The sequence below is a fragment of the Phyllobates terribilis genome, unplaced genomic scaffold (genome assembly GCF_046119375.1).
Source record: "Phyllobates terribilis strain yellow unplaced genomic scaffold, ASM4611937v1 Scaffold_8__6_contigs__length_399053987, whole genome shotgun sequence".
In the NCBI taxonomy this organism is placed as follows: Eukaryota; Metazoa; Chordata; class Amphibia; order Anura; family Dendrobatidae; genus Phyllobates; species Phyllobates terribilis.
Window position 1 is genome coordinate 294,453,144 of NW_027362768.1, and position 27,077 is coordinate 294,480,220.

Sequence of the window (27,077 nt, forward strand, 5' to 3'; positions counted from 1 at the left end):
GATTATCATTGTACTGATCAGCATCAGAAATTATATTTTCCACAGACACAAATAAAAATTGGTGCAAAGTACAAGTGGAGCCATTGGCCACACTAACCAATCAGGTTGCTGTCTTTCATTTAGGGCTCCTGAAAAAATGAGAGTTAAGGACTGACCACAATTACTTAACTTTTCCCTTTTCTAATAATCTTGATATTTCATACAAAGTGATCTATTATTCCTAAAATAAAATAAAAAATTAAAAGATGCATATACAAGTGCTTCTTACAAAATTAGAATATCATCAAAAAGTTAATTTATTTCTTCAATACAAAAAGTGAAACTTATATATTATATAAAGTCATTACAGAGTGATCTATTTCAAGTGTTTTATTTCTGTTAATGTTGATGATTATGACTTACAGCCAATGAAAACACAAAAGTCATTATCTCAGTAAATTAGAATACTTTATAACAACAGCTTGAAAAATGACTTTAAAATCTGAAAAGTTGGTGTGAAGATATTCAAGGTAATCCCCTGTCAATCACTGTGCACTACGTGACGGTGATTACAGAGATCTCCATGTACAATGTAATTCGACACTGCAGCTTGCAAAGGAGGGGCCGACAAGCGTGAGTGACAATTCCCTCAGCAGCTTCAAGCAGCTGCACAGGATTTGTCCCTTCCCATCCCCCACACCATGTGCTTCTATTGTTCAATAAACTATAATTCAACATCGAATTATGGGAAGACGATACATCCGAGTGATACACAAAATACACTGCTCAAAAAAATAAAGGGAACACTCAAATAACACATCCTAGATCTGAATGAATGAAATATTCTCATTGAATACTTTGTTCTGTGCAAAGTTGAATGTGCTGACAACAAATCACACAAAAATCATCAATGGAAATCAAATTTATTAACCAATGAAGGCCTGAATTTGGAGTCACCCCCAAAATTAAAGTGGAAAAACACACTACAGGCTGATCCAACTTTGATGTAATGTCCTTAAAACAAGTCAAATTGAGGCTCAGTATTGTGTGTGGCCTCCACGTGCCTGTATGACCTCTCTACAACGCCTGGGAATGCTCCTGATGAGGTTGCGGATGGTCTCCTGTGGGATCTCCTCCCAGACCTGGACTAAAGCATCCGCCAACTCCTGGACAGTCTGTGGTGCAACGTGACGTTGGTGGATGGAGCGAGACATGATGTCCCAGATGTGCTCAATCGAATTCAGGTCTGAGGAACGGGCGGGCCAGTCCATAGCTTCAATGCCTTCATCTTGCAGGAACTGCTGACACACTCCAGCCACATGAGGTCTGGCATTGTCCTGCATTAGGAGGAACCCAGGGCCAACCGCACCAGCATATGGTCTCACAAGGGGTCTGAGGCTCTCATCCCGGTACCTAATGGCAGTCAAGCTACCTCTGGGGAGCACATGGAGAGCTGTGCAGCCCTCCAAAGAAATGCCACTCCACACCATTACTGACCCACTGCTAAACCGGTCATGCTGAAGCATGTTGCAGGCAGCAGATCGCTCTCCACGGCGTCTCCAGACTCCAGACTGTCATGTCTGTCACATGTGCTAAGTGTGAACCTGCTTTCATCTGTGAAGATCACAGGGCGCCAGTGGCGACTTTGTCAATCCTGGTGTTCTGTGGCAAATGGCAAACGTCCTGCAAGGTGTTGGGCTGTGAGCACAACCCCCATCTGTGGATGTCGGGCCCTCATACCACCCTCATGGAGTCGGTTTCTAACTGTTTGTGCTGACACATGCACATTTGAGGTCATTTTGCAGGGCTCTGGCAGTGCTCCTCCTGTTCCTCCTTGCACAAAGGCGGAGGTAGCGGTCCTGCTGCTGGGTTGTTGCCCTCCTATGGCCCCCTCCAGGTCTCCTGGTGTACTGGCCTGTCTCCTGGTAGCACCTCCAGCCTCTGGACACTACGCTGACAGACACAGCAAACCTTCTTGACACAGCTCGCATTGATGTGCCATCCTGGATGAGCTGCACTACCTGAGCAACTTCTGTGGGTTGTAGAGTCGGTCTCTACACAGCACAACCAACATTAAAAAGTGACCAAAACATCAGCCAGAAAGCATTAGTACTGAGATGTGGTCTGTGGTCCCCACCTGCAGAACCACTCCTTTATTGAGGGTGTCTTGATAATTGCCAATAATTTCCATCTATTGTCTATTCCATTTGCACAACAGCATGTGAAATTGATTGTCAATCAGTGTTGCTTCCTAAGTGGACAGTTTGATTTCACAGAAGTTTGATTTACTTGGAGTTATATTCTGTTGTTTAAGTGTTCCCTTTATTTTTTTGAGCAGTGTAGATTTTCGGAAACCTAAAAGAATGGAGAATCTCACCATTCCTTTCTTCACCGCCCAGCAAGCAAGAATAGGGAGATATGTGGCACAGCCTTTCAAAAAAAAACCAAGGCCACTGTGTTTGGTCTCCACGCATAACAGGGGCCCGGCTGGGTCCGTTGACACCAGAAGCGGTTCCCTAAGACCATCCAGTAAGGAGGCATAGCCCATTTTAGTTTTCGGAGTCTCTTAATTAAGAGAAACCAGGGGAGGAGATTTGGGCATAGCCACGAGGCAGATTGGCAGTGAGCCAGAGGGGTTAAGTACTCCAGGAACCCTGACATCGTCTTTTTCCTGGGAGGTTGTGACATCAAGACGTGTGGGGAAAAGTCTATCCACCAAGTGATGGCCCATAGCCTCCCATGTGGCAGCCCTTCCCCCGAAAGCCAGACCTTTCCATCTAAACTGGTAATTGACTCTTAAGTTCTGCTTATACTTGTTGTACCATACTTTTGTATTTGTAACTCTGACCACTGTGTATATATAGTGTATTGTTTAGTGTGCCCTTACGGCGATTAAATAGATAATTTAACCTTAGGCTGTTCTTTTATCTCGATCCACGAACCTTACGTCTGTTGTTCGGTCCAATGAACACGCTACCGGGCTGGTTTCTAGCCCGATATAGGTCGGTTATATCAAATATAAACTGGTGGCAGCTCTACCAGGCAGACAAGGCTCTGCTTCACTGGAGTAGTGAAAGAGCCTCTCAGCCTGTCAGGGGCGTGAGGGAGTGTGGTGCCACGTCAATGGCTGAGTGGACCACCTTTTCTCACTCCCTGGTACCTTTCTGTACCCTTGTGGACAGGGGGTGACTGTGTAGAACTGTACCAATCTGACCTTACACGTCCTTGAGGGGGGGGTGCGGAACATCACGTTGGTGCAAAGGGTAGATCCGTATCACGTACTAGTCTGGCATAGTGTGATGTCAGGCAGGTGATGGGGTGTGGATCCATCACAAGAGGCGGTAACAGCGAGATTCTGCGGGGTCTCCCTGCTGCCGTTTCTTCACATTGGTGGCAAGTGGTGGGATCGAGATAATAGGATGTGTGAGGCTATGTGCCCACGTTGCAGAAATGAAGCAGAAAATTTCTGCTTCATTTCCGCATGTCCTCTCCCGGAAAAATGCTTGCGGAATTTGGCAAGCGTTTTTCGCGCGTTTTAGAAGTGTTTGGAACATGCAGAATTGCATTGCGCTTTTTATTGCATTGACAAGGCAATTCCGCATGCGTAAACGTAAAATTAATGGACATGCTGCAGATTTTTGAGCGCATCAAAAACGCTGTGGAAAAATCCGCAGCATGGGCATTGAAATTGCGGATTCTCATTGGGGACCATGGGGGACGGATTACCAAGCGTTTACGCTGCGGAAATTCCGCAGCATTTACGCTTGTAAAACGCTACGTGGGCAGATACCCTGAGTGTGGAACGCATACTCACAGACACTAAGGATTGCCAGTAGTAGCTTTTGCTGCTGGGGTCTTAAGATCAGTGCAGCACTAGACAGTCAGAGTGCAAATACTGCAGGTTGTGTGGGTGCATCAGGTTGCAGTTCGGTGTCAGTGACCATAACGTGCAAGGATGGCCAGTGGCACCAGGAGAAAAACCAATGAGATGTCCAATACTCCAGATGGAGTTGAGGAGGTGGAAGAAAATGTCGCTAGCGGTTGGTCCCGCAGTGGACCACCCACCATCAGCCCATCCACCCAGCCAGGCAGGATTGGATGATCTTGTGCAAGCCGCCTTTGCCCATCTCATGGCTTGGGACAAGGCCACCTATGCGGCCCCCACAGTCACCGTAGAACATCGCAAGGCAGCCACTGCAGTGGAACATCAGTGAGAGCGCGAGCACCAGCAGAAACTGCTTCAGCTCCGGCTCCAGCTGCAGGCCCCAGCCAGTCGCAAGTCCCCTGAGATCCGAGTCCCAAACCTACGGGCAGAGGGGAACCCTGCTGGACAAAGGAGGGGACTTGGACACATTCTTGCAGGCATTTGAAATAACCTGCCATCAGTACCATCTGCCTGAGGACCAGTGGGTCCGGTTCTTAACACCTCTCCTTAGAGGTAAGGCCCTGGAAATCTTTGGGTATCTGCCCAGTGAGACCACCCTGAGCTATGAGGACATCAAGCAGGCTCTGGTCCGGCAGTACAACCTGATCCCTGAGACGTACCGGAAGAAGCTCCAGAGTCTGCAGCGGGGTCCTGCATACAGCTGTGTCGATCACATGCAGGCCCTACTGAGAGCAGTTGATCAATGGACCACGGGACTGGAGCTCACCACCATCCAGCTGCTGAAGGAGCTCATCGCGACTGAGCAGTTTCTGTGGAACTGCCCGGAGGACCTTCATCAGTACGTCCGTGAGCGGAAGCCAAAGGGGGCCTCTGCAACAGCGACACTTGCTGACAAGTACTCCATCAACAGGACTCTGGAGGCCGAGACACCTGCTGGCTGGAGAGAGAGTAAGACGAACATGGTGCCTGCTGTCCCTGCCACCAAGCCCAAGAGGGCACCTACCCATGCTTTCCTGTCCACGCCGGTAGAGAAACCCCGACTGTGTCACCTTTGCAGACAGCCGGGCCACTTCAAAGCCATGTGTCCCCAGCGCCAGAAGGGCCCGTCCCCGTCCCAGAAACCATCCACTGTTTTGTGTGTGAGTGGGGGTGGTGGGAGGTCCTTTGACAACCTTCAGACTGTCACCATAGGCCACGCCAGGGCCATGGGACTGCGAGACACCGTCGCTGAGATGAGCCTTGTGCAGCCCGAACTGGTGTCACACCAGGATTTGATACCTGGGAAAGACTTGCCATCTCCGGGATTGGAAGCGTCGAGCCTGTGCTGCCTGTCGCCAAGGTGTATTTGGACTGGAGTGCCGGGAAGGGAGTGGGGGTAACTCCGAACATTCCCACAAGTGTTTTACTTGAGAGAGACTTGGGGTGGCTAGTGTCCCACTATGTGGCCACTGAACCCCCAAGGCCAAACTCTCCAGACAATGTCATGTCCACCCCTATTGGTGCTAACATGCCTACTGATTGGGATGCGGGGGTGGGTGATGTACTGTGTCCCTCTCCCCTTAGGGAGGGGAGGAGAGTGATCAAGTCGGCTGTGATAAGGCCTTAGAGAATGGCCAGCCGGCACAAGCAATGGTACGACCAGAATGCTTGTGAGGGGACCTACCAGGTGGGTCAAAAGGTGTGGGTACTGGTCTCCGTACCCCAGGACAAGCCTCAGGCGGCCTGGGAAGGCCCGTACCTTGTGCACCAGCAGCTCAATGCCGTGACGTACCTGGTCACCCTGGACCACGCCCAGGGAAGGCGGAAGGCCTCCCACGTGAACATAATGAAGGCACATCATGAGCGGAAGGCCTGCGCCCTTCCCGTGTGCAACCTGCCAGAGGAGGGAGAGGCGGAGACCCTCCTGGACATGCTCACCCAGGCCAGGGCGGGTAAGACCATCGAGGACGTGGAGGTTTGCCACCAGCTGTTGTTGGACCAACGGTCCCAGCTGTGGGCAACCCTGCACTCCTTCCGGGATTTGTTCAACAACAAGCCCGGAAGGACAGAGTCAGCTGTCCATCACGTGGACACCGGGGATCACCCCCCAATCCGGCATTCAGCATATCGGATCTCCCTGGAAGTGCAGCAGCATATGCGCCAGGAGATTGACGAGATGCTGAAGCTGGGGGAATCCAACCATCTATCAGTGCTTGGGCCTCGCCTGTGGTCCTCGCCCCAAAGAAGGACCGGACAACCCAGTTCTGCGTGGACTACAGAGGGTTAAACACTGTCACCAATGCGTACCCAATGTCGCGCATCGATGACCTGTTCGATCAGCTGGCTGGGGCTGGGTACCTGACCATCATGGATCTGAGCCGGGAATATTGGCATATTCCCCAGACCCCCGAGGCACGGGAACGCTCTGCCTTTATCACCCCATTCGGACTGTACGAGTCCACGGTGATGCCATTCGGCATGAAGAATGCCCCTGCCACTTTTCAGTGGATGGTCAACACGCTGCTCAAGGGACTCGAAGGGTACCCGGCCTCATACCTGGATGACATTGCCATCTTCAGTCCCACCTGGGAGGATCACCTAGGGCATCTGGCTGCAGGTGATTGGGCGGATCCAACGGGCAGCCTTGACCATTAAGCCGGAAAAGTGAGAGCTGGGTATGAGTGAGGTCCACTACCTGGGACATCGGGTATAAGGGGGAGCTCTGAAGCTGGAAATGTGCATGCTATCACATCCTGGCCCACCCCCAGGACCAAGCAACAGGTGATGTCCTTCCTGGGTACCGCCGGGTACTATAGGAGGTTCGTCCCTCACTATCTTAGGCTGGCGAAGCCCCTGATGGACCTCATCAAGGAGAAGCTCCCCTCCGCAGTCGATTGGCCAAATGACTGTGAGACGGCCTTCTGGCCGCTGAAGACAGCCCTCTCTAGCTCCCCGATACTACATGCAGCTTACTTTATGCGGCCGTTTCTAGTGCAGACCAACGCCAGTGACTTTGGCCTTTGGCCTTGTGCTGTGCTCAGCCAGGTCGACACTACGGGCCAGGAACACCCCGTTTTGTACCTGAGCCGGAAGCTCCTGCCAAGGGAGGTGGCCTATTCCACGATGGAGAAGGAAAGTCTAGCAACTGTGTGGGCCCTGCAGCGTCTGCAGCCATACTTGTACGGATGCCAATTCACCGTGGAAACAGACTACAACGCCCTCAGCTGGTAACACACCATATCCAGGACGAATAGGAGGCTGCTACACTGGAGCATCACACACCAACAGTACCACTTCGCCATTCGCCACAAAAAGGGCTGAGAGCCTGGCATATCCCGGCAAGGGGGAGTTGTAGATGGGCGCGTGGGGGAACACCGAGTGGTGCAGCCCTCTAGCGCCCTCTAAAGGGGGGAGGTGTGAAGATATTTAAGGTAATCCCCTGTCAATCACTGTGCACTACGTGACGGTGATTACAGAGATCTCCATGTACAATATAATTCAACACTGCAGCTTGCAAAGGAGGGGGCCAACAAGCGTGAGTGACAATCCCCTCAGCAGCTTCTAGCAGCTGCACAGGATTTGTCCCTTCCCATCCCCCACACCATGTGCTTCTATTGTTCAAGAAACTATAATTTCACATCGAATTATGGGAAGACGATACATCTGAGTGATACACAAAATAGATTTTCGGAAACCTAAAAGAATGGAAAATCTCACCATTCCTTTCTTCACCGCCGAGCATGCAAGAATAGGGAGATATGGGAGGTTGTGACATCAAGACGTGTGGGGAAAAGTCCATCCACCAAGTGATGGCCCACATCCTCCCATGTGGCAGCCCTTCCCCCGAAAGCCAGACCTTTCCATCTAAACTGGTAATTGACTCTTAAGTTCTGCTTATACTTGTTGTACCATACTTTTGCATTTGTAACTCTGACCACTGTGTGTATATAGTGTATTGTTTAGTGTGCCCTTACGGCGATTAAATAGATAATTTAACCTTGGGCTGTTCTTTTATCTCGATCCACGAACCTTACGTCTGTAGTTCGGTCCAATGAACACGCTACCGGGCTGGTCTCTAGCCCGATATAAGTCCGTTATATCAAATAGAAACTGTTGGCAGCTCTGCCAGGCAGACAAGGCTCTGCTTCACTGGAGTAGTGAAAGAGCCTCTCAGCCTGTCAGGGGCGTGAGCGAATGTGGTGCCATGTCAGTGGCTGTGTGGACCATTTTTTCTCACTCCCTGGTGCCTCTCTGTACCCATGTGGACAGGGGGTGACTGTGTAGAACAGTACCAATCTGACCTTGCGCATCCTTGAGGGGGGGTGCGGAACATCACGTTGGTGCAAAGGGTAGATCCGTATCACGTGCTCCGACTGCCATAGTGTGACATCAGGCGGGTGACGGGGTGTGGATCCATCACAAGAGGCGGCAACAGCGAGATTCTGCGGGGTCTCCCTGCTGCCACTTCTTCACAGTTGGCCTACTGAAATGTATGTTCAGTAAATGCACTCAATACTTGGTCGGGGCTCCTTTTGCATCAATTACTGAATCAATGAGGCGTGGCATGGAGGCGATCAGCCTGTGGCACTGCTGAGGTGTTATGAAAGCCCAGGTTAAATCCAATTTATTTATTTATTGAAGATACACCCTGACGTTTTCTTTAAATATTGGAAGCAACAACTTGATGACGTTGAAATTCCCACTAAGATCAGACTAGGCTAGAAGACATTCAGAAAATACATTATAAATGAAACATGGAGAGAAACTCAGTATAAAATAATGCACGGGGCCATTTACGCTTTTAATATACCGAAAAAAGATCCATTATCAAATAGACTAATTGCATGCCCTAAATGTCATTATCCATACTCTGACCTTAGGCACTGCTTGTGGTCCTGCTCTGATTCAACAGTATACTGGGATCAGGTCTCAGACTTGATGAATACTATATGGGGTCCAGGGTACACTCTCTCTCCATACTTAGCCCTGCTACATCATTGGAGCAACCCAGAGAACCCCGACAAAAAAATCAAAAGCCCCCCAAAACTGCTTCATACGCTACTCTTCCTGGCAAAAAAACAGTTACTCAAACATTGTCTAGACCCCATCATTCCCCCTATAGCAGAGCTAATAATCCAAATGAAACATTTTATGGGAGTAGAACAACTAGATTCCCTTAGTAACAAAGAACAACAAGCCGGCAAGTTTCTATCAAAATGGAAGCAGTTTATTACATCATGTTGTTCTCTGTCTGAAAAGAATAAAATTGTCCAACCATTTACTTCTACAGAATGGTATATTCTAGAGGATCTAAAAGATAACTTGGGACTTTTACGCGTTAACTAAAACATGGGACATAATTGACACAAATCACCGATATGTATTTAACTCTCTTGACTGAAGATGGCTGTATATTGCAATACTTAATCTTTGTATTTTTGTTTAGCTGTTTAATTGTTAAGCCAGCTAACAGGAGCTTATTGGTTATCCAATGTGCCTGATCTGTGTGCAGGCTCCTTATTATTGTGCATCCTGGCTTTGTTTTATATGTCTTTATACATTTTGCTTTTTTGAAAAAACCTAATAAAAATGATGTTTGAAAGAAAAAAAAAGAAAGCCCAGGTTGCTTTGATAGCAGCCTTCACCTCATCTGCATTGTTGGGTCTGGTGTCTCTCATCTTCCTCTTAACATTACCCCATAGATTCTCTATAATAGATTCTCTATGGGGTTAAGGTCAGGCAAGTTTGCTGCCAATCAAGCACAGTGACACTGTTGTGTGTAAACCAGGTATTGGTACTTTTGGCAGTGTGGACAGGTGCCAAGTCCTGCTGGAGAATGACATTTCCATCTCCACAAAGCTTGTCGGCAGAGGGAAGCATGAAGTGCTGTAAAATGTCCTGGTAGACGGCTGCGCTGACTTTGGTCTTGATAAAACACAGTGGACCTACACCAGCAGATGACATGGCTCCCCAAACCATCACTGATTGTGGAAACTTCACACTAGACCTCCAGCAGCTTGGATTGTGGCCTTTCCACTCTTTCTCCAGACTCTGGGACCTTGATTTCCAAATGAAATGCAAAATTTACTTTCATCTGAAAACAACACCTTGGACCACTGTGCAACAGTCCAGGTCTTTTTCTCCTTGGCCCAGGTAAGACGCTTCTGGCATTGTCTGTTGGTCATAAGTGGCTTGACCAGTAGCGTAGCTACCGGGGGGGCAAAAGGGGTGGTGGCCCCGTGCTCTGAGGGGGCCCAACCGGAGCTACGCCAGTGTAACTGTATCCGGCATGCGCAGCATGCCGATACAGTTACATTCTGGGCAGAGCAGGGAGACTCTGTCCCTGCACTGCCCGGTGGCCGCTTTGGGGCCCTTGAGCAGGAGGGGATGCCCCCTGGTGCCAGCATCAGGCCCCCACGCCCGTCACCGCCGCAAGTTTACTGATGAGAGAGGGAGCGTGACACTCCCTCTCCCATCAGTCTCCTCTCTGTGACTGACGTGTCATCACTTTGCGCCCGGATCGCTGTGCTGAAGATGTGTGCGGGCCGGGCGCTCGGAGCAGCGAGGAAACCAGGAGGAGATGTGAGTACTGTGTTTATTTCTTTTTGCCGGGTGGGTGGCATTATATTACAGCCTCTGCGTATGGGGAGAGGGGAGCACTATACTAAAGACTCTGCTTATGGGGTAGGAGGGAGCATTATACTAAAGACTCTGCCTATGGGGGGGAGCATTATACTACAGACTCTGCCTATGGGGAGGGGGGGGGGTTTATACTAAAGATTTTGCCTATGGGGAGGGGGAGCATTATACTAAAGACTGTGCCTATGGGGAGGGGGGAAGCATTATAGTACAGACTCTGCCTATGGGGTAGGGGGGGAAGCGTTATACTAAAGACTCTGCCTATGAGGAGGGGAGAAGCATTATACTAAAGACTATGCCTATGGGGTAGAGGGGGAAGCATTATACTAAAGATTCTGCCTATGGGGAGGGGGAGCATTATACTAGAGACTCCGCCTGGGGGGTTGCATTTTACTACAGACTCTGCCTATGGGGTAGGTGGGGGGGAAGCATTGTACTAAAGACTCTGCCTATGGGGAGGGGGGAAGCATTATACTAAAGACTCTGCCTATGGGGAGGGGGGAAGCATTATAGTACAGACTCTGCCTATGGTGTAGGGGGGAAGCATTATACTAAAGACACTGCCTATGGGGAGGGGGGAAGCATTATACTAAAGACTATGCCTATTGGGTAGGGGGGAAGCGTTATACTAAAGATTCTGCCTATGGGGAGGGGGAGCATTATACTAAAGACTCCGCCTGGGGGGGGGGTGCATTTTACTACAGACTCTGCCTATGGGAGGGTGCATTACACTATATGAAGGACTATGGGGAGTGCATTATACTATATTGAGGACTATCTGTTGCATTATACTATATGTAGGCTATTTATACAGTGTGGGAGATAATGTGGGGTCTTTACACAGTGTGGGGGCCATCATACAGTGTGGGAGGTAATGTGGGATCTTTGTACAGTGTGTGGGCCATCATACAGTGTCGGAGATAATGCGCGGTCTTTGCACAGCGTGGGGGCCATCATACAGTGTGGGAGATAATGTGGGGTCTTTGTATAGTGTGGGGGCCATCATACACTGTGGGAGATAATGTGAGGTCACTTGAAATAGATCACTCTGTTTGCAATGACTCTATATAATATATGAGTTTCACTTTTTGTATTGAAGAACTGAAATAAACTTTTTGATGATATTCTAATTTTGTGAGAAGCACCTGTATATGTTTACAAAGAAAAAACATCCAAACCCCACTTTGTTTTGCTAAAACCTAGATAAAGTATGCCAAAAGCATGTGGGAAAAGTGTTATGGTCTGATGAGACCAAGGTTGAACTTTTTGCCCATAATTCTAAAAAGCATTTGGCGCTAAGCCAACACTGCGCATCAAAAAAAAATAACATACCCACAGTGAAGCATGGTGGAGGCTACATTGTTTTTTTGGCATCTGGAACAGGAGCTTTAGTCACGGTGGATGGAATTATGAATAGTTCACAATTTTAGTAAATTTTGCAACTAAACCCTCAGGGCTCTGCTAAAAACCTGGAGATGAAGAGGAATTTCATCTTTGAACACAAGAATCTAAGCATTCCTCCAAATCAGCGAAAGAATGGCTTCTCCAGAAGAAGATCAAAGTTTAGAATGGCCCAGCCAGAACCCAGACCTGAATTGGATTGAAAATGTGCGGGTTACCTGAAGAGGGCGCTGTACACAGGAGATACCCCCACAATCTGACAGATTTAAACAAAGACAAAAGCACAATACACAAATACCCAAAAGTAAATGGATAAATCGCAAAGTGCATAAAAGTAATGATAAATAATAAAGGGTATTTAGTTAACTTAAATTTTGATCAAAATAATTTAAAAGCCATCACGCCATGTCACGGCAACCCTTATGAGACAGTCCTAACTCTAATATTAAAACCTTTACAATTTGTCAAGTGACATACATATGGATAAGGGCTGAGAGACTGAACCATTAGTAGAAGCATGGACCTGAGAGGCAGAATGAACCTTACAGCTCAGAAAAAGGGCAGCCACACCCTTATATGCTCTAATGCACATTAGACTACAAAGAAAAAACCTGGGAGTCTGAACTGAAACGTAAATTGGTGTCCATGCAAAATGTAAATGCATGTTAACATAAGGCCATTAGACAGATAAAACAAAGACAAAAGCACAATACACAAATACCCAAAAGTATTTATTTCTCAGGACATTTAAATATTCTTCTTAGTATGATTTATTTACATGAAAAAACCCTGGCACTTTAACAGGGGCATGTAAAGTAGACTTTACATATCCACTGTGTGCGCGCGCATACACACACATATACATGTACACATATACACATACTGTATATATTATTTTATGATTGTAAAAAAAAAAGCATATCTAAACAAATATGTGTGTAATTTGCAGACCATTCTTTTATGTTGCAGGGGGGAATTCTTGTGAATGATAACAATGCTAAAATCATTCAAAGAGACATGGAGTTTGTTGGTGGAATTGCCCATGGCATTGATCAGTTGCTGGAGCCTCCCAATCTTGGTGCTCGCTGTGACGAATTTATAGAAATTAAGTATCAGGTAAGTAACAAGTCAATTAATTTGGAAATCTAATTTCCTTCTCTATACAGAGACCTTAAGAGTCTTGAATCCTCGTGCATGCATTTTAAAAACTATAAATGCTCAGCTTCTACGGCACATGCTCTGGGAACAGGCTGCCACGAGAGGTGGTGAGTTCTCCTTCAATGGAAGTCTTCAAACAGAGGCTGGACAGACATCTGTCTGAGATGGTTTAGTGAATCCTGCATTGAGCAGGGGGTTGGACACTATGACCCTGGAGGTCCCTTCCAGCTCTAACATTCTAGGATTCTATGGCTGCTGTTTGGCTGCAGCCTTTACTATTTAGTCAGACAGGACGTCTGCCCTGATGGAATATTAATGAGCTGCAGCCGTATGGCATCGCTGGAACGGCACCACTGCAGGAGTTGAGTATCCATTGTTTTTATATCAGTTGGGGTCCTAAATTGATTAAGCAGGGGTTGTCCAATGATGGAGAACTCTGGTACAATTGAAATGGAAGCTTGGAAGATCTAGAAGCTTGTATCTCTGTAATAAAAAAAAAGCTTGATGTATCCATATGAATAAGTTTTAATTTGGATATGTTTATCCTAAATGTATTAATGGCAGTTGTGTTCTCCCCCACCCTGTTTGTTAAAGTTGTGAAATATTTGAAAAACTAAAAACAAAACAAAAATTTCATAAAGTAACTGGTATGATTGCAAATGAGATTTAACAAATGTTTATTTCATTGTATGATGAGAGGTTTGACTAATGATTGAAATCTAATTTGTTCTTTGCTGGCAATAGTTATTATGGCATTCCTGCTCCATTTGTGGCTTTGAGAATACCTGTCCATACGGGACGGTTGACAGGGTGAGTATGAAGTTACACAGTATTATGGTGAAAGGTATTATAATAAGTTTGAATTCACTTAATAGCCCACTTCTGTTCATTGGATATGAGCCAATACTATGCAAATCCATGCCTGGCTCAATGCAATATGTGACTTGCCAATAAATCCTATTAAAGTAGGACCGGGAGGGATATAATTTTACATCTCATAATGGCCTGCCTTATTTTCCTTGGTGAAGTCGCAGACAGCAAGACATTTAGGCTATGTTCACATGTTGCATTTTTGCAGCCTTTTTTTTGCGCATTTTTTAATGCAAATTGAAAGCTGTTTTTTACAGCTATGAGATTTCCAAAATCTCAAGCACTCGATTGTTTTTTTTTTTTTTAAATCTTTTCTAGATCAGCATGTCAATTCTTTCAGCATTTTTGCAGTGTTTTTTTAACCATAGTTTACAAAAAGAACAAAGGGTGCACCATCCCATAAACACGGATCAGCCTAAAGCATATTGTAGAAAATTCCAAAACCTATAAGAAGTAGTATGCCAGTACAAAGGGATCACCAATAAGTAGCAAGTATTTGTTAATAGAGCCAAAAAGAGACCACAAAAATATACCAAATCAAAAGGTTAGGCGGAAAAAAAAATAACATGATATCAAGACCAAAACCTGTGTAGTAGGCAAAATTGAGAAGAGAAGGAAAAACCCCACGTGTATCGCCACCCAGAGTGTGGCTTCCTCAGGGGTAGAGTGAGTTCATATGTCTAACGGTGTCCCATTTATATAAATAGTTGAATATAACTGTTTAACATTTATCATCAGTGGAATAAAGCAACAGATTATATCCCTTTGGGTGGCGATACGATACAAAAGAACATGTACAGCTGTAACATCAATAACCACATAAGACATATATAACATACAACGGTATACGAATATTGCTATGAATTCATATTAAAGGATAGTATCAAGGATACAATGACCTGTCAACAAACCGTGTCCGGGTCAAATCCATATGTGCCACTGTCAGCCCCCTCTAAACTCCAGTGGTTTTCGCCACCTCAGGCCCTAACAGGAGTCCACCACTAAGCGCCCCTGCTAGCCGCATGTCTCACACTGCAGACTACAGACAGTTCTTTTCATGACAGACTTCCTACCATAATTTCCAGTCCCCAAGGAGATACCTCATGCTGCCCTCTGCTCAAGCGGTTGGGTCTCTGTCCATCCAATCAGTACTCTGCTCACACGACCAAATTTCCATTCATTCAACCTGGGTTCTCTGCTCATTATCTTGAATCTCCGTTTTCCAATCGGGCCTCTCTGCTCAGGCAACCAAATCTCTGCTTATTAGTGATGAGCGAGTGTGCTCGTTTAACCCTTTCACCGAGCATGCTCGGGTGCTTACCCAGTATCTTCGGTGTATTCATATATTATGTTCGAGTCCCTGCGTCTGCATGATTTGCAGCTGTTAGACAGCCTCATCACATGCAGGGATTGCCTGTTTGTTAGGGAATCCTCCTCACATGTGATGAGACTGTCTTACAGCCATAAATCACACAGACGCAGGGACTCGAACATGATATACGAGTACACCGAAGATATTCGGTAAGCACCCAAGCATGCTTGGTGAAAGGGTTAAATGAGCACGCTCGCTCATCACTACTGTTTATCCAATCAGGCCGCTGCTGTTTATTATTCTTACTTCAACAATCAGGATTTCCTTTCCCACTTAAGGACTCTGCATCCCTTGCTTCATCCACATCTAATGTTGATCTTGTGTTCCTCAACATGTCCACGTATGGTTTGGCAGTAAGCCGGCGCAGGCCTCGTTCCCACAGGTCCAAAGGTGAAGAGAGCGAAAACAGCATCCACGGCAGAAAAAAGTATCATCTTCTTTATTAATGCAGGGAGACGACAACGTTTCAACCTTACAAAACAGATCTTTATCAAGCCATAGACAAAAAAGTACACCCCCACATATTTATATTAGACCTCACCAATTAAAAACCTCATATGATCAGCCAAGTGAAATGGCAGAAACAAAAACACAAGATTTAGAAAATGCAAAATATACCTATAGAGTCATGAATGCACTTATACATCATTTTAAATGCGCAACTATTCGAAGAAAACTACAAAACAATACAAATAATGGGTAAACAGATGGCTCATAGAAGACGAGAGCTCCATTAATGAACGAGGTTCATTACACTGATGTAGTATTACAGATCCCAATGAGCACTCCAACATAGCAAAAATAATAAGAATAAAAAAATAAAACTATTCTATCAGAACGAAAAGTTTTTCTACATTAAAAGGGAGAAAAAAATCAACAAATTTAAATTACAAAAGAAACTGCTCGGGATTGAACATGGCACTGATGGGTTGACGCAGACCTCAATTGACAGTGGTGTTCACTTGTACCATCCACAAGCAAGAATGTGAGAAAAAAGGACTTGGACAATCTCATGTGTCAATATGGTAATAAAAACAGGGAAAGGAGACATCATTTAAGGTGAATGTGTCATTACTTACCAAGTGAGATACTGTACACTGGACCCCCAAATACGTTGCCTTCAAAAAGCAAATAAGTGGTCCATGCCCAACACCACCATGTGGAAAAAGGGCGAAAAAAGTTTCATACCATTATAACTATGGGGAATTATTGAGATGTCAATAGGGTTATTGCATAGAGAAATAAAAAAGACAAGATCACACAGACAAGAAAAAGTGGTTCAAGCTTTTTTCTAAAATGAAAAATGCTAAGTTGAACCATCATTGTTGGAATTTATGAATTTGGGGCTCCCTATCTCTGAGAGCCACTGAAGTGCTCATATATGATGCATAGTGAAGTGCAAGTATTCTTGTCTCTAGAAAAAAAAACGAGAAAACAAATAGTTACTCTAATCGAAGAAATAAAAATAAAAAAAAGACATTGATATAAAAAACAAGGTGAGATGTAAACCAGTATTGGTATACCCCCAATGACATAGGCCAAGGACCTAGTTAAAAATATTGGTATTGCACTCAATATTCATGCCATGTGACATGACTGTCACTAATTAATATATCCACCTCAGTTCCTTTTAAGTAACCTAATTTGGTCACCTACTCTTCTGAGAACCTGTACATGATCTATGATTTTGTATGTCAATTGACCTACACGATGTGTGTTCTCCACAAAATGTCTAGCCACAGGCAATTCCATGATCTTTGTTCATATGGTACTTTTGTTTTTTCCAATCTGTGATTTGGCCTCTTTGGTGGTCTCACTCATGTAGGCCAAACCGCATGGGCAAGTAATAACATATACAACATATTTGGATTCACACGTGTATCTATATTTAATGTGATGTACTTTGCAAGTCCTGGGCTTCCTAAAGGTGTTTCCCTTGATCAAACTCTTGCAATGGCAACAGTTTAGGTATGAAAAATTGACACTCTCTTGTGGTAACAAATAACGTTGTGTATCCACACTCTTTTTGGAGCCTATATCCGACCTAACCAACATGCCCCCAATATTTCTATTCTTTCTATATGCCATGATAGGTGTATTTTTGAAGTCATTGATTTTGAGGTCCAGGCCCCTTTGTAAAGTACCCTACTCACTATGTAATACCTGGACAACTCGCCCACTTGTTGTAGAAAATGTAGAAACAAATGGAATCCTATTCTTTTTGCTTATACATTTGGTGTTCAATAAAGCAGCATGTCATATCAATAATTCTAGTTTTATGCTGCTCTAAAATTATTTTAGGACAATTAAGTTTCAAAAATCGGTTACATATGGTATCAAGATTGTGGATGAATTTGTGATCTTCGAAGGTAATCCGTCTTACCCTTAGCTATTGACTCCATGGTAATGACTTTACCATGGTTCTGGGATGATTACTTCTGTTACAGTCAGTTGGCTTGGAGAAGATACTGTGGATGCTGTCGTCGCTCTCTCCACATTTGGACCTTAAAGAGGATTGAGATCATCCTCTTGTGAAGGATCCGCACCTTGCCACTCCGCCTGACGTCACTATTATGTCAGAAGGATCACGTGATACGATCTCCCCACTTGCACCAACGTGACGTTCCGCACCCGTCAGGGATACGTAAGGTGAGTTTGGCACAGTTTTACACAGACACCCCCTGACCACACGAGCCCATGGAGGCACTGGGAGTGAGAGGATGTGGCCCACGTAGTCACTCGATATAAGCCCGGTCCGTTAAGGGGAATTATATTGGGCCAGAAACCAGCCCGGTAACATGGAAAGTTAAATCGAGAAACGGATGTGTAGATTTGTGGATCGAGATAAAAGAGCAGCCCAAGGTTAAATTATATATTTAATCATCTTAAGGGCACATTAGACAATACACTATAAACACAATGGTTATCAATATACAATTGTCAGATATGCAAATATGAATAGTGGTAGGACAAAAGATATAAGCCGATGGATCATGCCAATTACAGGTGTGACGTCCAACTATGTGTGCGCTGGGCCTCAGGGGCATCAGCTTCCAAGTGGGTCCTAGGTCCTTCACAGCATGTTACTCAACGTGACCCCCAGTTTGAAGTGGACCGCATGCATCAGAGAGAGAGATCACATGGCCTTACACTAGCTTTCATCCCCTTTTATGTCATTCCCCGCCTGCCCTCTGGGTTGAACCTAAGTCCCCTCCCCTGGAAGTTTGCAGCTAAATCTCCCAAAACCTATGAAAGATCATAACTCCTTTCTGGATGGTCCATTGGATCCAGCCGGGCCCCTGCTACACGTGGAGACTAAACACAGCTTTGCTACCTAGCTTCTACTAGCTATTCTATGTACCTCCATACCCCTGGGTGCTAGAACGGATCGAGACCCTGGAAGGAGTTCGGTCCGGTCCAGAGATCACGAAAATGTAACCGGTGTGTGACCAGGACGTACGATAAGTCCTTATGAAATCATAGCTGACTCAAAGCAAATTAGACCGCATGGTATCTACATGGCAAGCAAGCCTTTTGTTCTGCTCTGAGCTGGTCAAGGTGTGAGATCTGTCACTCATAGCCCTTTGACTCTCCACCTTCCCCTGCTGCTGCTAGGTGTTCTGTTACAACTGCACACTGGAGGGGTTTTTATAATCCCATGCCAAATAGGATACAAATGATTGAATTGGAATTATATCTCCAATGTTCTTCATTCCTCTCTTTGGCATACTTGCAACCACTATCTACATATCAATTTATTTATGTTGAGGTGCTGCCCTACACTTGCTATTTTTCGCTCCCACAAGTGCCTGTCATAAGTCTAGGTGGAGACTCTCTGTCTCCCCTGACCTCTGTGGCTTTTTATATATTTCTTCTGCATCACAGCAGGTCATATGTCCGCTGTGCGTCCAGATTCTGCTATACTCACATACAACCTGTATTCTCTCCTTTTTTTCCCAGTACTCTTTCAGATTCCTATATTGACCATTGCTGGCTACTAGATGGTGGCATCTACTCACAAATGCTTAACAGTATATTCCTGTTATATTAGTCACTGCACTCCCTCTAGACTACATTTCCCAAGAAGCAGAGCAATATCAATCCCACAGCTCACATACTCCTAACTGTAGTGCCCATATACTCCACCAGCAGAGTACCATCTAGAAACATTTACAGTCTGAAGATGGATCAATCGTTGCACATACAGTATTTTTCGGACTATAAGACACCTAGGTTTTAGAGGAGGAAAATAGAAAAAAAAATGTAAGCAAAAAATGTTGTCATGATGCCCTGTTAAGGAGGGAGGGGGTCTGCTGCTGACACTGTTATAGGGGTAATGTCTCCCAATTCTGTTAATATCCCCCATCCTGGTATATATGCCCCCTTCCTATTATACGTGGCCCTAACCCCCATCCTGGTATGCATGGCACTCCTCATCCTCATCCCCATCCTGGCATGGCACCCCAATCCCCCATTCTTGTATGCATGGCACCCAAATCCCCCATTCTGGTATGCATGGCATCCCTCCATTCTGGTATGCATGGCACCCCTCATCCTTATCCTGGTATGCATAGCACTCCTCATCCCCATCCTGGCATGCATGGTACCCCAATCCCCCATTCTTGTATGCATGGCACCCCAATCCCCCATTCTGGTATGCATGGCATCCCTCCATTCTGGTATGCATGGCACCCCTCATCCTTATCCTGGTATGCATAGCACTCCTCATCCCCATCCTGGCATGCATGGTACCCCAATCCCCCATTCTTGTATGCATGGCACCCCAATCCCCCATTCTGGTATGCATGGCATCCCTCCATTCTGGTATGCATGGCACCCCTCATCCTTATCCCGGTATGCATGGCACCCCTTATCCTTATCCTGGTATGCATGGCACCCCTTATTCCCATCATGCTGCACATAAAAAAAAATAAACACTTCTTCTCACCTTCCTTCTCTCTCCTCCAGCGCTGTGTCCTGCTCTGCTTCCAGCACTTATCTCACTGTTTTTTTATCAAGAGAAGAACAGAGTCATCATGGTTTAGAAAAGAATACATATTTTATTGAAACATTCGTTTAAAAATAAAACCCAAAACATGAAAGTGAAAAGCTAGGTAGACAATGAGATATCCGATCTGGCCGAGCGAGGCCTGCTAGAGTACTAGCAATAAAATATGTATTCTTTTCTAAACCATGATGACTCTGTTCTTCTCTTGATAAAAAAATGTTGTTATTGAGTCGGTATAGAAGGGTGTTTGGGGGGGATTTTGTTCCCCCATTTACACCTATTTTTTGACATTTGGGCTATTCTTCTAATTATACTTATCTCACTGTGTGAGCCGCGCATGACGTCACTGCCATGCGCGGCTCACAAGGTGAGATCAGCTTCCAGAATAGTCACTACTCCCCACGCCGGCACTGTGTGCATGTGGAGCAGTGACTTCATTCTGTTTAATAGCCGGCACAAAGTGTAGCCGCACCTCAACTCCTGCTGCGACTGGGCGATCTCGTGTGCCCACTATTAAAAGGCATGAATATTCACCCCTCTCCACGCCCATGTACATTAGCTTCCACTCTGTATAATGGCCCCGCATTAGCTCCCAGACTGTATAATGGCCCCTATAGTAAGCCCAAAACTGTGAAATAGCCCCCGCATTAGCCTCCAAACTGTATAGTGGCCCTCACATTAGCACCAAAACTGTATAATTAGCCCCCAACTATATAATGGCCACTGCATTACTTCCATTATATAGTGGCCTCCAAACTGTACAATGTCCCCCACATTCTATAAGGGCCCCAACAGTAGTCCCTATAATGGCCCCCGCATTAGCTCCGAGACTGTATAATGGCCCCCACAGTAATCCCCAAACTGTATAATTGCCCCCAAACTGTATAATGGCCCCTACATTAGCTCCCATGCTGTATTATGGCCTCTGCATTAGCCTTCAAACTGTATAATAGTCCCCGCGTTAGCTCCCACACTGTATAATGGCCCCTACAGTAAGCCCCAAACTGTATAATGGCCCTCACATTAGCACCCAAACTATATAATTACCCCCACATTAGCTCCCAAACTATATAATGGTCACCATTCTGTATAATGGCCCCAACAGTAGTCCATATAATGTATGAGACCCCCGCCACCACACACACTGTTCCAGTGTCCCCTATTGTTTATGATGTCTCCACAAGTTTTAATTAAAATAAAAAAACTTTATATCCTCGCATAATCCGGGATGCTGACGAGTCCTCCGGCGAGGCAGAGACGGACCAACGAGCTGTCATAGCGCCAATGCACGCACAGGACGTCTGTAGACCATGTAAAGTGGTCTACAGAATGGAGAGCGACAGTGCAGGGAGACCATGTCTTCCTGCACTGCCACAGGGCTTAATCCCCCTACACAGCCCCCCGGTAGCTACATTACTGCAAGGGAGGTGCAATACAAGAACACTGGCTGATCGTGCAAGTGTAAAGGTGCTCTAACTCTACAGGGCCTGTAGGATGCACAGATTCCTAGTCATCCATCATTAGTACTGTAGTCTTCATTCACTATCCATGTATTCAGCTGTTACACCAGAGGTATAAAGTGTCACAAATATTGATCTGCACTGCTGGTTTGGTGTCCAATTAATATGCGGTATCAAGGTGTCAATGCGGTTTATGCTCAACACGTTTCGAACTTGACAAACTTCGTCTTCAGGAGAACTATAACCGTTGTTTTCCCACGCCTAACTAGTGTGTTTCACACAACCTCACAAGGTGAGCAGTTACTGCTTTTATTTACAGGTATATACTTGTATTTTAGATAAAACCATATTGTGCATAATTTGTCCCCAAAGGTGCAAATATTGGATTATGACATTTTTCCTTTTTCTGCAGGGAGAAATAGAAAATTGCTCAAGATCTGTCAGGAATGTCCATTCTGGACGTAGACAAAAAGTTTTCTCAGTGTATAATCGTAATTGGTTTAATGTTGGACAGTTTAATGGGTGCAGGAAGAAGTGTTATACTATCTCATGGAAACCCCGTTGTTGTAAAAATCATTACGGAATGTATTGTCATGGTAAGGATGAGCTTTGCAAAGGTTGTCTATTACAGGGTAACTCCTTGAACACTAAAGTGACCTATGTAAAAATAAAAAATAATAAACTCACCTTCAAGACCCGTGACACTCCAGCGATGTCGGTGCTATGCTTTATGTCACATGAGTACTGCAGTCCATCAGCGGCCTCTGATAGGCTGCAGCACTCATGTGACATAAGTGTCAGGTGAGCATTGGGAGGCACTGCACCGGCATCACTGGAATAAGTATGTGATGTCACCTTTCTATACCTGTGTTATAGTTTGGCAGGTATACTGCCTCCGTAGGGGCTGTAACCCCTATAAAAATTGCAGTCAATATTATAATCACTGTCTCCATTCTGCAGAAAATGAAATTTAATCAGATATGCTAATTAGATCAAGCCGGGAAAGGGTGGTTGTCCTGGCCACAAAAGTCTATAAGGGCAAAAAAAAATCCCCCACCATCACAATGAGCAGTGCTTCTTCATGTAATGCTGCTGTGAGAGTCCACCCAGCGCTGCCTATGCAGAGCGCAGAAGTCAAGATGAGTTGGTCATCTGCTGCTCACTGTTTAGGCAGAGAATGAGATGACAAAGCTTAGTTTAGTGAAATGAGCTTTTTTTTAATCTCAGTTGCTACCTATGCAGAGTGCAGCAAACTATGACAAACTCATCTGGACTAGCTGCACTCTGCATAAGCGGCAACCGAGAGGACAGAAGATCAGTACTAATGAATGAGAATATTGAATTGTGTACTATCTTCATTGATTAATAAGAGCTGCTTTGACATTTGTTACACTTTTTCTAACCCTAACCAAGATTAGAGCTAGGATTAGGATTAGTGCTATTGATTAGGCTTAGAGCTAGGGTTACTCTTAGGGTTAGAGTTATGAAAAGGGAAGGAGTAATACAATTTTGTTTTTTGCTAACAATTTCAATAAAAAAAAATATCACAAATAACTACTAATAACTTTTTATTTTTTTAAATAAATTTGTCTGATTTTGGTAAAAAGTAGAGAAAAAAACCTAAAAGGTCAAACCGCAAACTAAAATGACATCAGTATTTTCCTCAAATTTTAATACATGTACTTGGGGAATAAGGGGTTCAGTCCTGGACTTGTGGAAGTGACACAGGGAGTGCTCCTGGTTGATGTGTTAGGGGGAGGAAATGAGTTGCTTTGCCATGGGTGTTGGCACTCTATGCCCCACCACTGCCCACCACCTTCACTGGTTATTCACTGCACTGGCACCAGTGAGGGAGACGAGGGCATGCAGAACTATTATACTCCAGTTTCTGCAGAACGTATGCAGCAATTAGAACTCTAAAGGTTGCACTTTTTATAGGGACTATGTACCCTACAAGATAATATGATTAGCTTATACTGTCTGTTTGGGCTGACAGGCTCATTTTAATTGATTTCCATCATATTCTGTTCACACCATGCCTGTGCCCCACATCAGACATAAGGTAATTAAATAAATACATCAATCATTCATTGTTTTATATGTCATAAAGTGACAATTGCAGAATCTCAGCGTGCTAACAAATGATTCCATGTTTCAGTGTGTCCCGGTGGGCTGGAGGCTCCATGCAGTAATCATGGAAAATGTGATGATGGCATGGGAAACAATGGACAGTGTAATTGTTCATTAGGATTTAATGGTACGGCTTGTGAGCTCTGTGCCCCCAAAAGATATGGCCCAGATTGTAAAGGTATGTTTATATTATGAATATTGTGTTTTATAATGAGTTATTTCAGTGCTGCTAAGTGCCTATATACCACTGCCATCATTCTTCAACACAATACTACATTCAGTGCCCTAATAAAACTGCCATTCATTGTCCAAACAGCTACCTTATAATGTCTATTTATTGAAGAGCTTAAATAGTTAATCCCATCAAAAACCTGTACTTCTGCAATTACAGCTTGTTAAAGTTTTCAGCAGTTCTTAAGATATTAGTATTTTACTTTTGTTTCCAGCTCGTATCCTAGGAGACCGACCACTGCTGCTAGCTTTTAAAGGGGTTGTCCAGTCCAAATCGATAAGTCTGCAGTCACTCTGTGTGACTGGAGATTTATGAATCCCCCCAGCGCACGCTTTGTGAGCTGGAGGAATTTACCGGTTTCTGAGCCAGGACAAGAGGGTATGTATGCGTTATACATACTCCCGGCCATAGACTGGTATTGAGTGAGGCCGTGTCACTAGACTGGGCGTGACGTCCCTAAATACAAGTGTATGGAGCAAAGCCGTGCCCATTAGTCGTCTTCTTGCCGGGAGCATGCATAACACATACATACCCTCCAGTCCTGGCTCAGAAACCAGCGAATCCCCGCAGCGCACAGTGCGTGCACTGGGGGGATTCATAAGTCTTCAGTCACACAGTGTCTGCAGACATCATTTTGGACCAGAGAACACCTTTAAGTGCTGGCTGGGATTAGGTGTGAGCTCCAGCCATCCTGACCTGCTTCAAAACAGTGTTTACAAGCTCAATAGAAGAGCGCTTGTAAGCACTGCACATATTCTGCTGTCTATCAGCAGTGGTCGGTCTCCAAGGCGACTGTTAATAAAAGTGTTAATATCTCAAAACCGGCAAGTAAATTGCAAAAGTGTTTGTTTTTTTTAAGCACTCTCCAACGATCTCCTTCGATGGAGATCTATGAATAACCCTTTTTATTTGTGAAGTCCCTTTTGTTCTACAGCAGTGAAAGGTTAATGGCAAAGCTCCTGGTGGTCCCGGGCAGTGAAGGTTTACATGTTTTATTCTTAAATTGCTTCTAAGAATCTATGTTGTTTTTCAGAATGTACCTGCTCTGAGAAGGGTCAGTGTAACGAAGGGATTTCTGGAGATGGATCTTGTTATTGTGCTGAAGGATGGTCTGGTCAAAAATGCGAAATCAAACTGGGTATAATTTCACGTTACACACTAATTTTTTCAATAATGGGATAATCTGATTATTATGTATTTATTAGTAAGTAATTTATTTGAATTAAGTAATTTATTTATAGTCAATGTTGGCGACCAGCAGCTACATATTGGTACTCCTCACTGCTACTGTGTGATACTCCCTAGAAGCATGGATATCTGGCTGAGCCACCCAGGACTTGCCACGGCCTCAATATATTCTAATCTGAGCTTAGCATAAAGTATTGTGAAAAAAACAAATCATTATGGACTTCAATCCCTTCCCGCCGTCTTTGTGCTTTTGTTTTTTCCTTTCTCGTCTCCAAGAGCCATTCCTTTTTGTATTTTTCCCCTTCCTATAGATATATAAAGGATTTGTTTTTTTGCGGGACGACTTATACTTTTGATGGACACCACTCGTTTTACCATACAATGTCCTGGAAAATGTAAAAAAAAAATTATTTCTTAATCGTTTTTTATTAAAAATTTTTATTAAGTTGCAATGACTGAAAAATGGGCAGTTCTGGAGTTTTGATTTTATTCACTTAGTTTACTCTGAGTGATTTATAAGTTTTATATTTTGATAGATTACACTTGTACAGATTCAGCAATACCATTTATTTTTTTTTTTTTTAAACTGAGAAAAGAGGGGTAGTTTACATTTTCATATGTTTGAATATTTTTTTTTTTATATCTTAAAGTAAAAAACAACCTTTTTTATTTATTTTTAGTCCCCTTAGTGGACTTGAATCTATAATGATTTGATTACTTGTTCAATATACTGCAAATTCGTGAGGCTGCGCAACACAGGAGGACTAAGATGGAAGAAATGGGAACCTGAAGCAGGTCCCCAACTGCCATAGCATCTTATTGGCGCTCTGCAATCATGTCACAGAGGGCCAATGGGAGCCAGTGGGCATGTCTGCTCATATAAGAGGGTGGCGGCCCACTCTTGCACAGGAGTCCAATGGAGGCTTCTCCTGTGGGCCAGTCCAAGCCTGGGAATGTGCACCGGCAATTGCATCATATACTGTACACGATACTGCCGATGATTGACAGTGGCAACAATGTTGCAAGCTCTGGTCACTGTTATTACAGGCAGATGCTGGTGGTGTAATACAGCCGACATCTGCCCGGTATGGTGCTGGCTCAGCTCCAGAGTCCACCTACTAGAACCTACTATTGGTAGCTTGGTTACATCTGCATCATAGTTTCTGCAATAAATAGAGTACGAAAATGAATAAATGCCTAATCTGTCATGTGATAGCCACATGGACTTACAAAGGGGTCTTTCAGAGTTCTCCCATGGATGTTTTGTCTTGAAGAAAAGTTATGCGTGCTGCGTTACTCTTTCCGTCAAATATGACGGCCTCTTCCACAGAGGTTCTTCATGGAGCTTCCAGCGCAAACATGAACAGAGTCTTATATGTTTGGTTATATTAGTTACTTCCTTTATATCATCTGTTCATATTACTGTTTTCCAGCCACTACTCCTGTTTGCTCTCCAGAATGTGATGCTAATGCCACCTGCAGAGCCAATAATGAATGTGAATGCAACCCATTTTATGAGGGAGATGGAAGAACATGCAGCGGTTTGTACATTCAATATATATTCAGCATATAATACTTAAAGGGGTTGTGTAAGTTATTCCCTATCCATCGGATTGTGGATAACTTCCTGGTAAGTGGAAGTCCGTCCACTGGGAGCCCCGTCTGATTGGAACGGTGGTCATGTATACGCATCTCCGCTCCCCTCATTCTCAATGGGACCGCCGGTGAAAGCCAATCGCAGCGCTCGGCTGGACTCTGCACTCTCATTAAGAATG

At 44.8% G+C, this 27,077-nt stretch overlaps 1 protein-coding gene across 1 annotated transcript in view; it reads left to right on the top strand.

Annotated features, from left to right (window-relative positions):
• The window catches only part of STAB1 (stabilin 1), a 220,560-nt gene that overhangs the window by 167,748 nt on the left and 25,735 nt on the right, over positions 1–27,077 (top strand). Inside the window, exons 53-58 of the mRNA XM_073644427.1 lie at positions 12,854–13,000; positions 13,787–13,852; positions 22,165–22,348; positions 23,911–24,060; positions 25,148–25,252; positions 26,736–26,843. Coding sequence (XP_073500528.1) covers positions 12,854–13,000; positions 13,787–13,852; positions 22,165–22,348; positions 23,911–24,060; positions 25,148–25,252; positions 26,736–26,843 — 760 coding nt within the window. The remainder of the gene's footprint in view (positions 1–12,853; positions 13,001–13,786; positions 13,853–22,164; positions 22,349–23,910; positions 24,061–25,147; positions 25,253–26,735; positions 26,844–27,077) is intronic.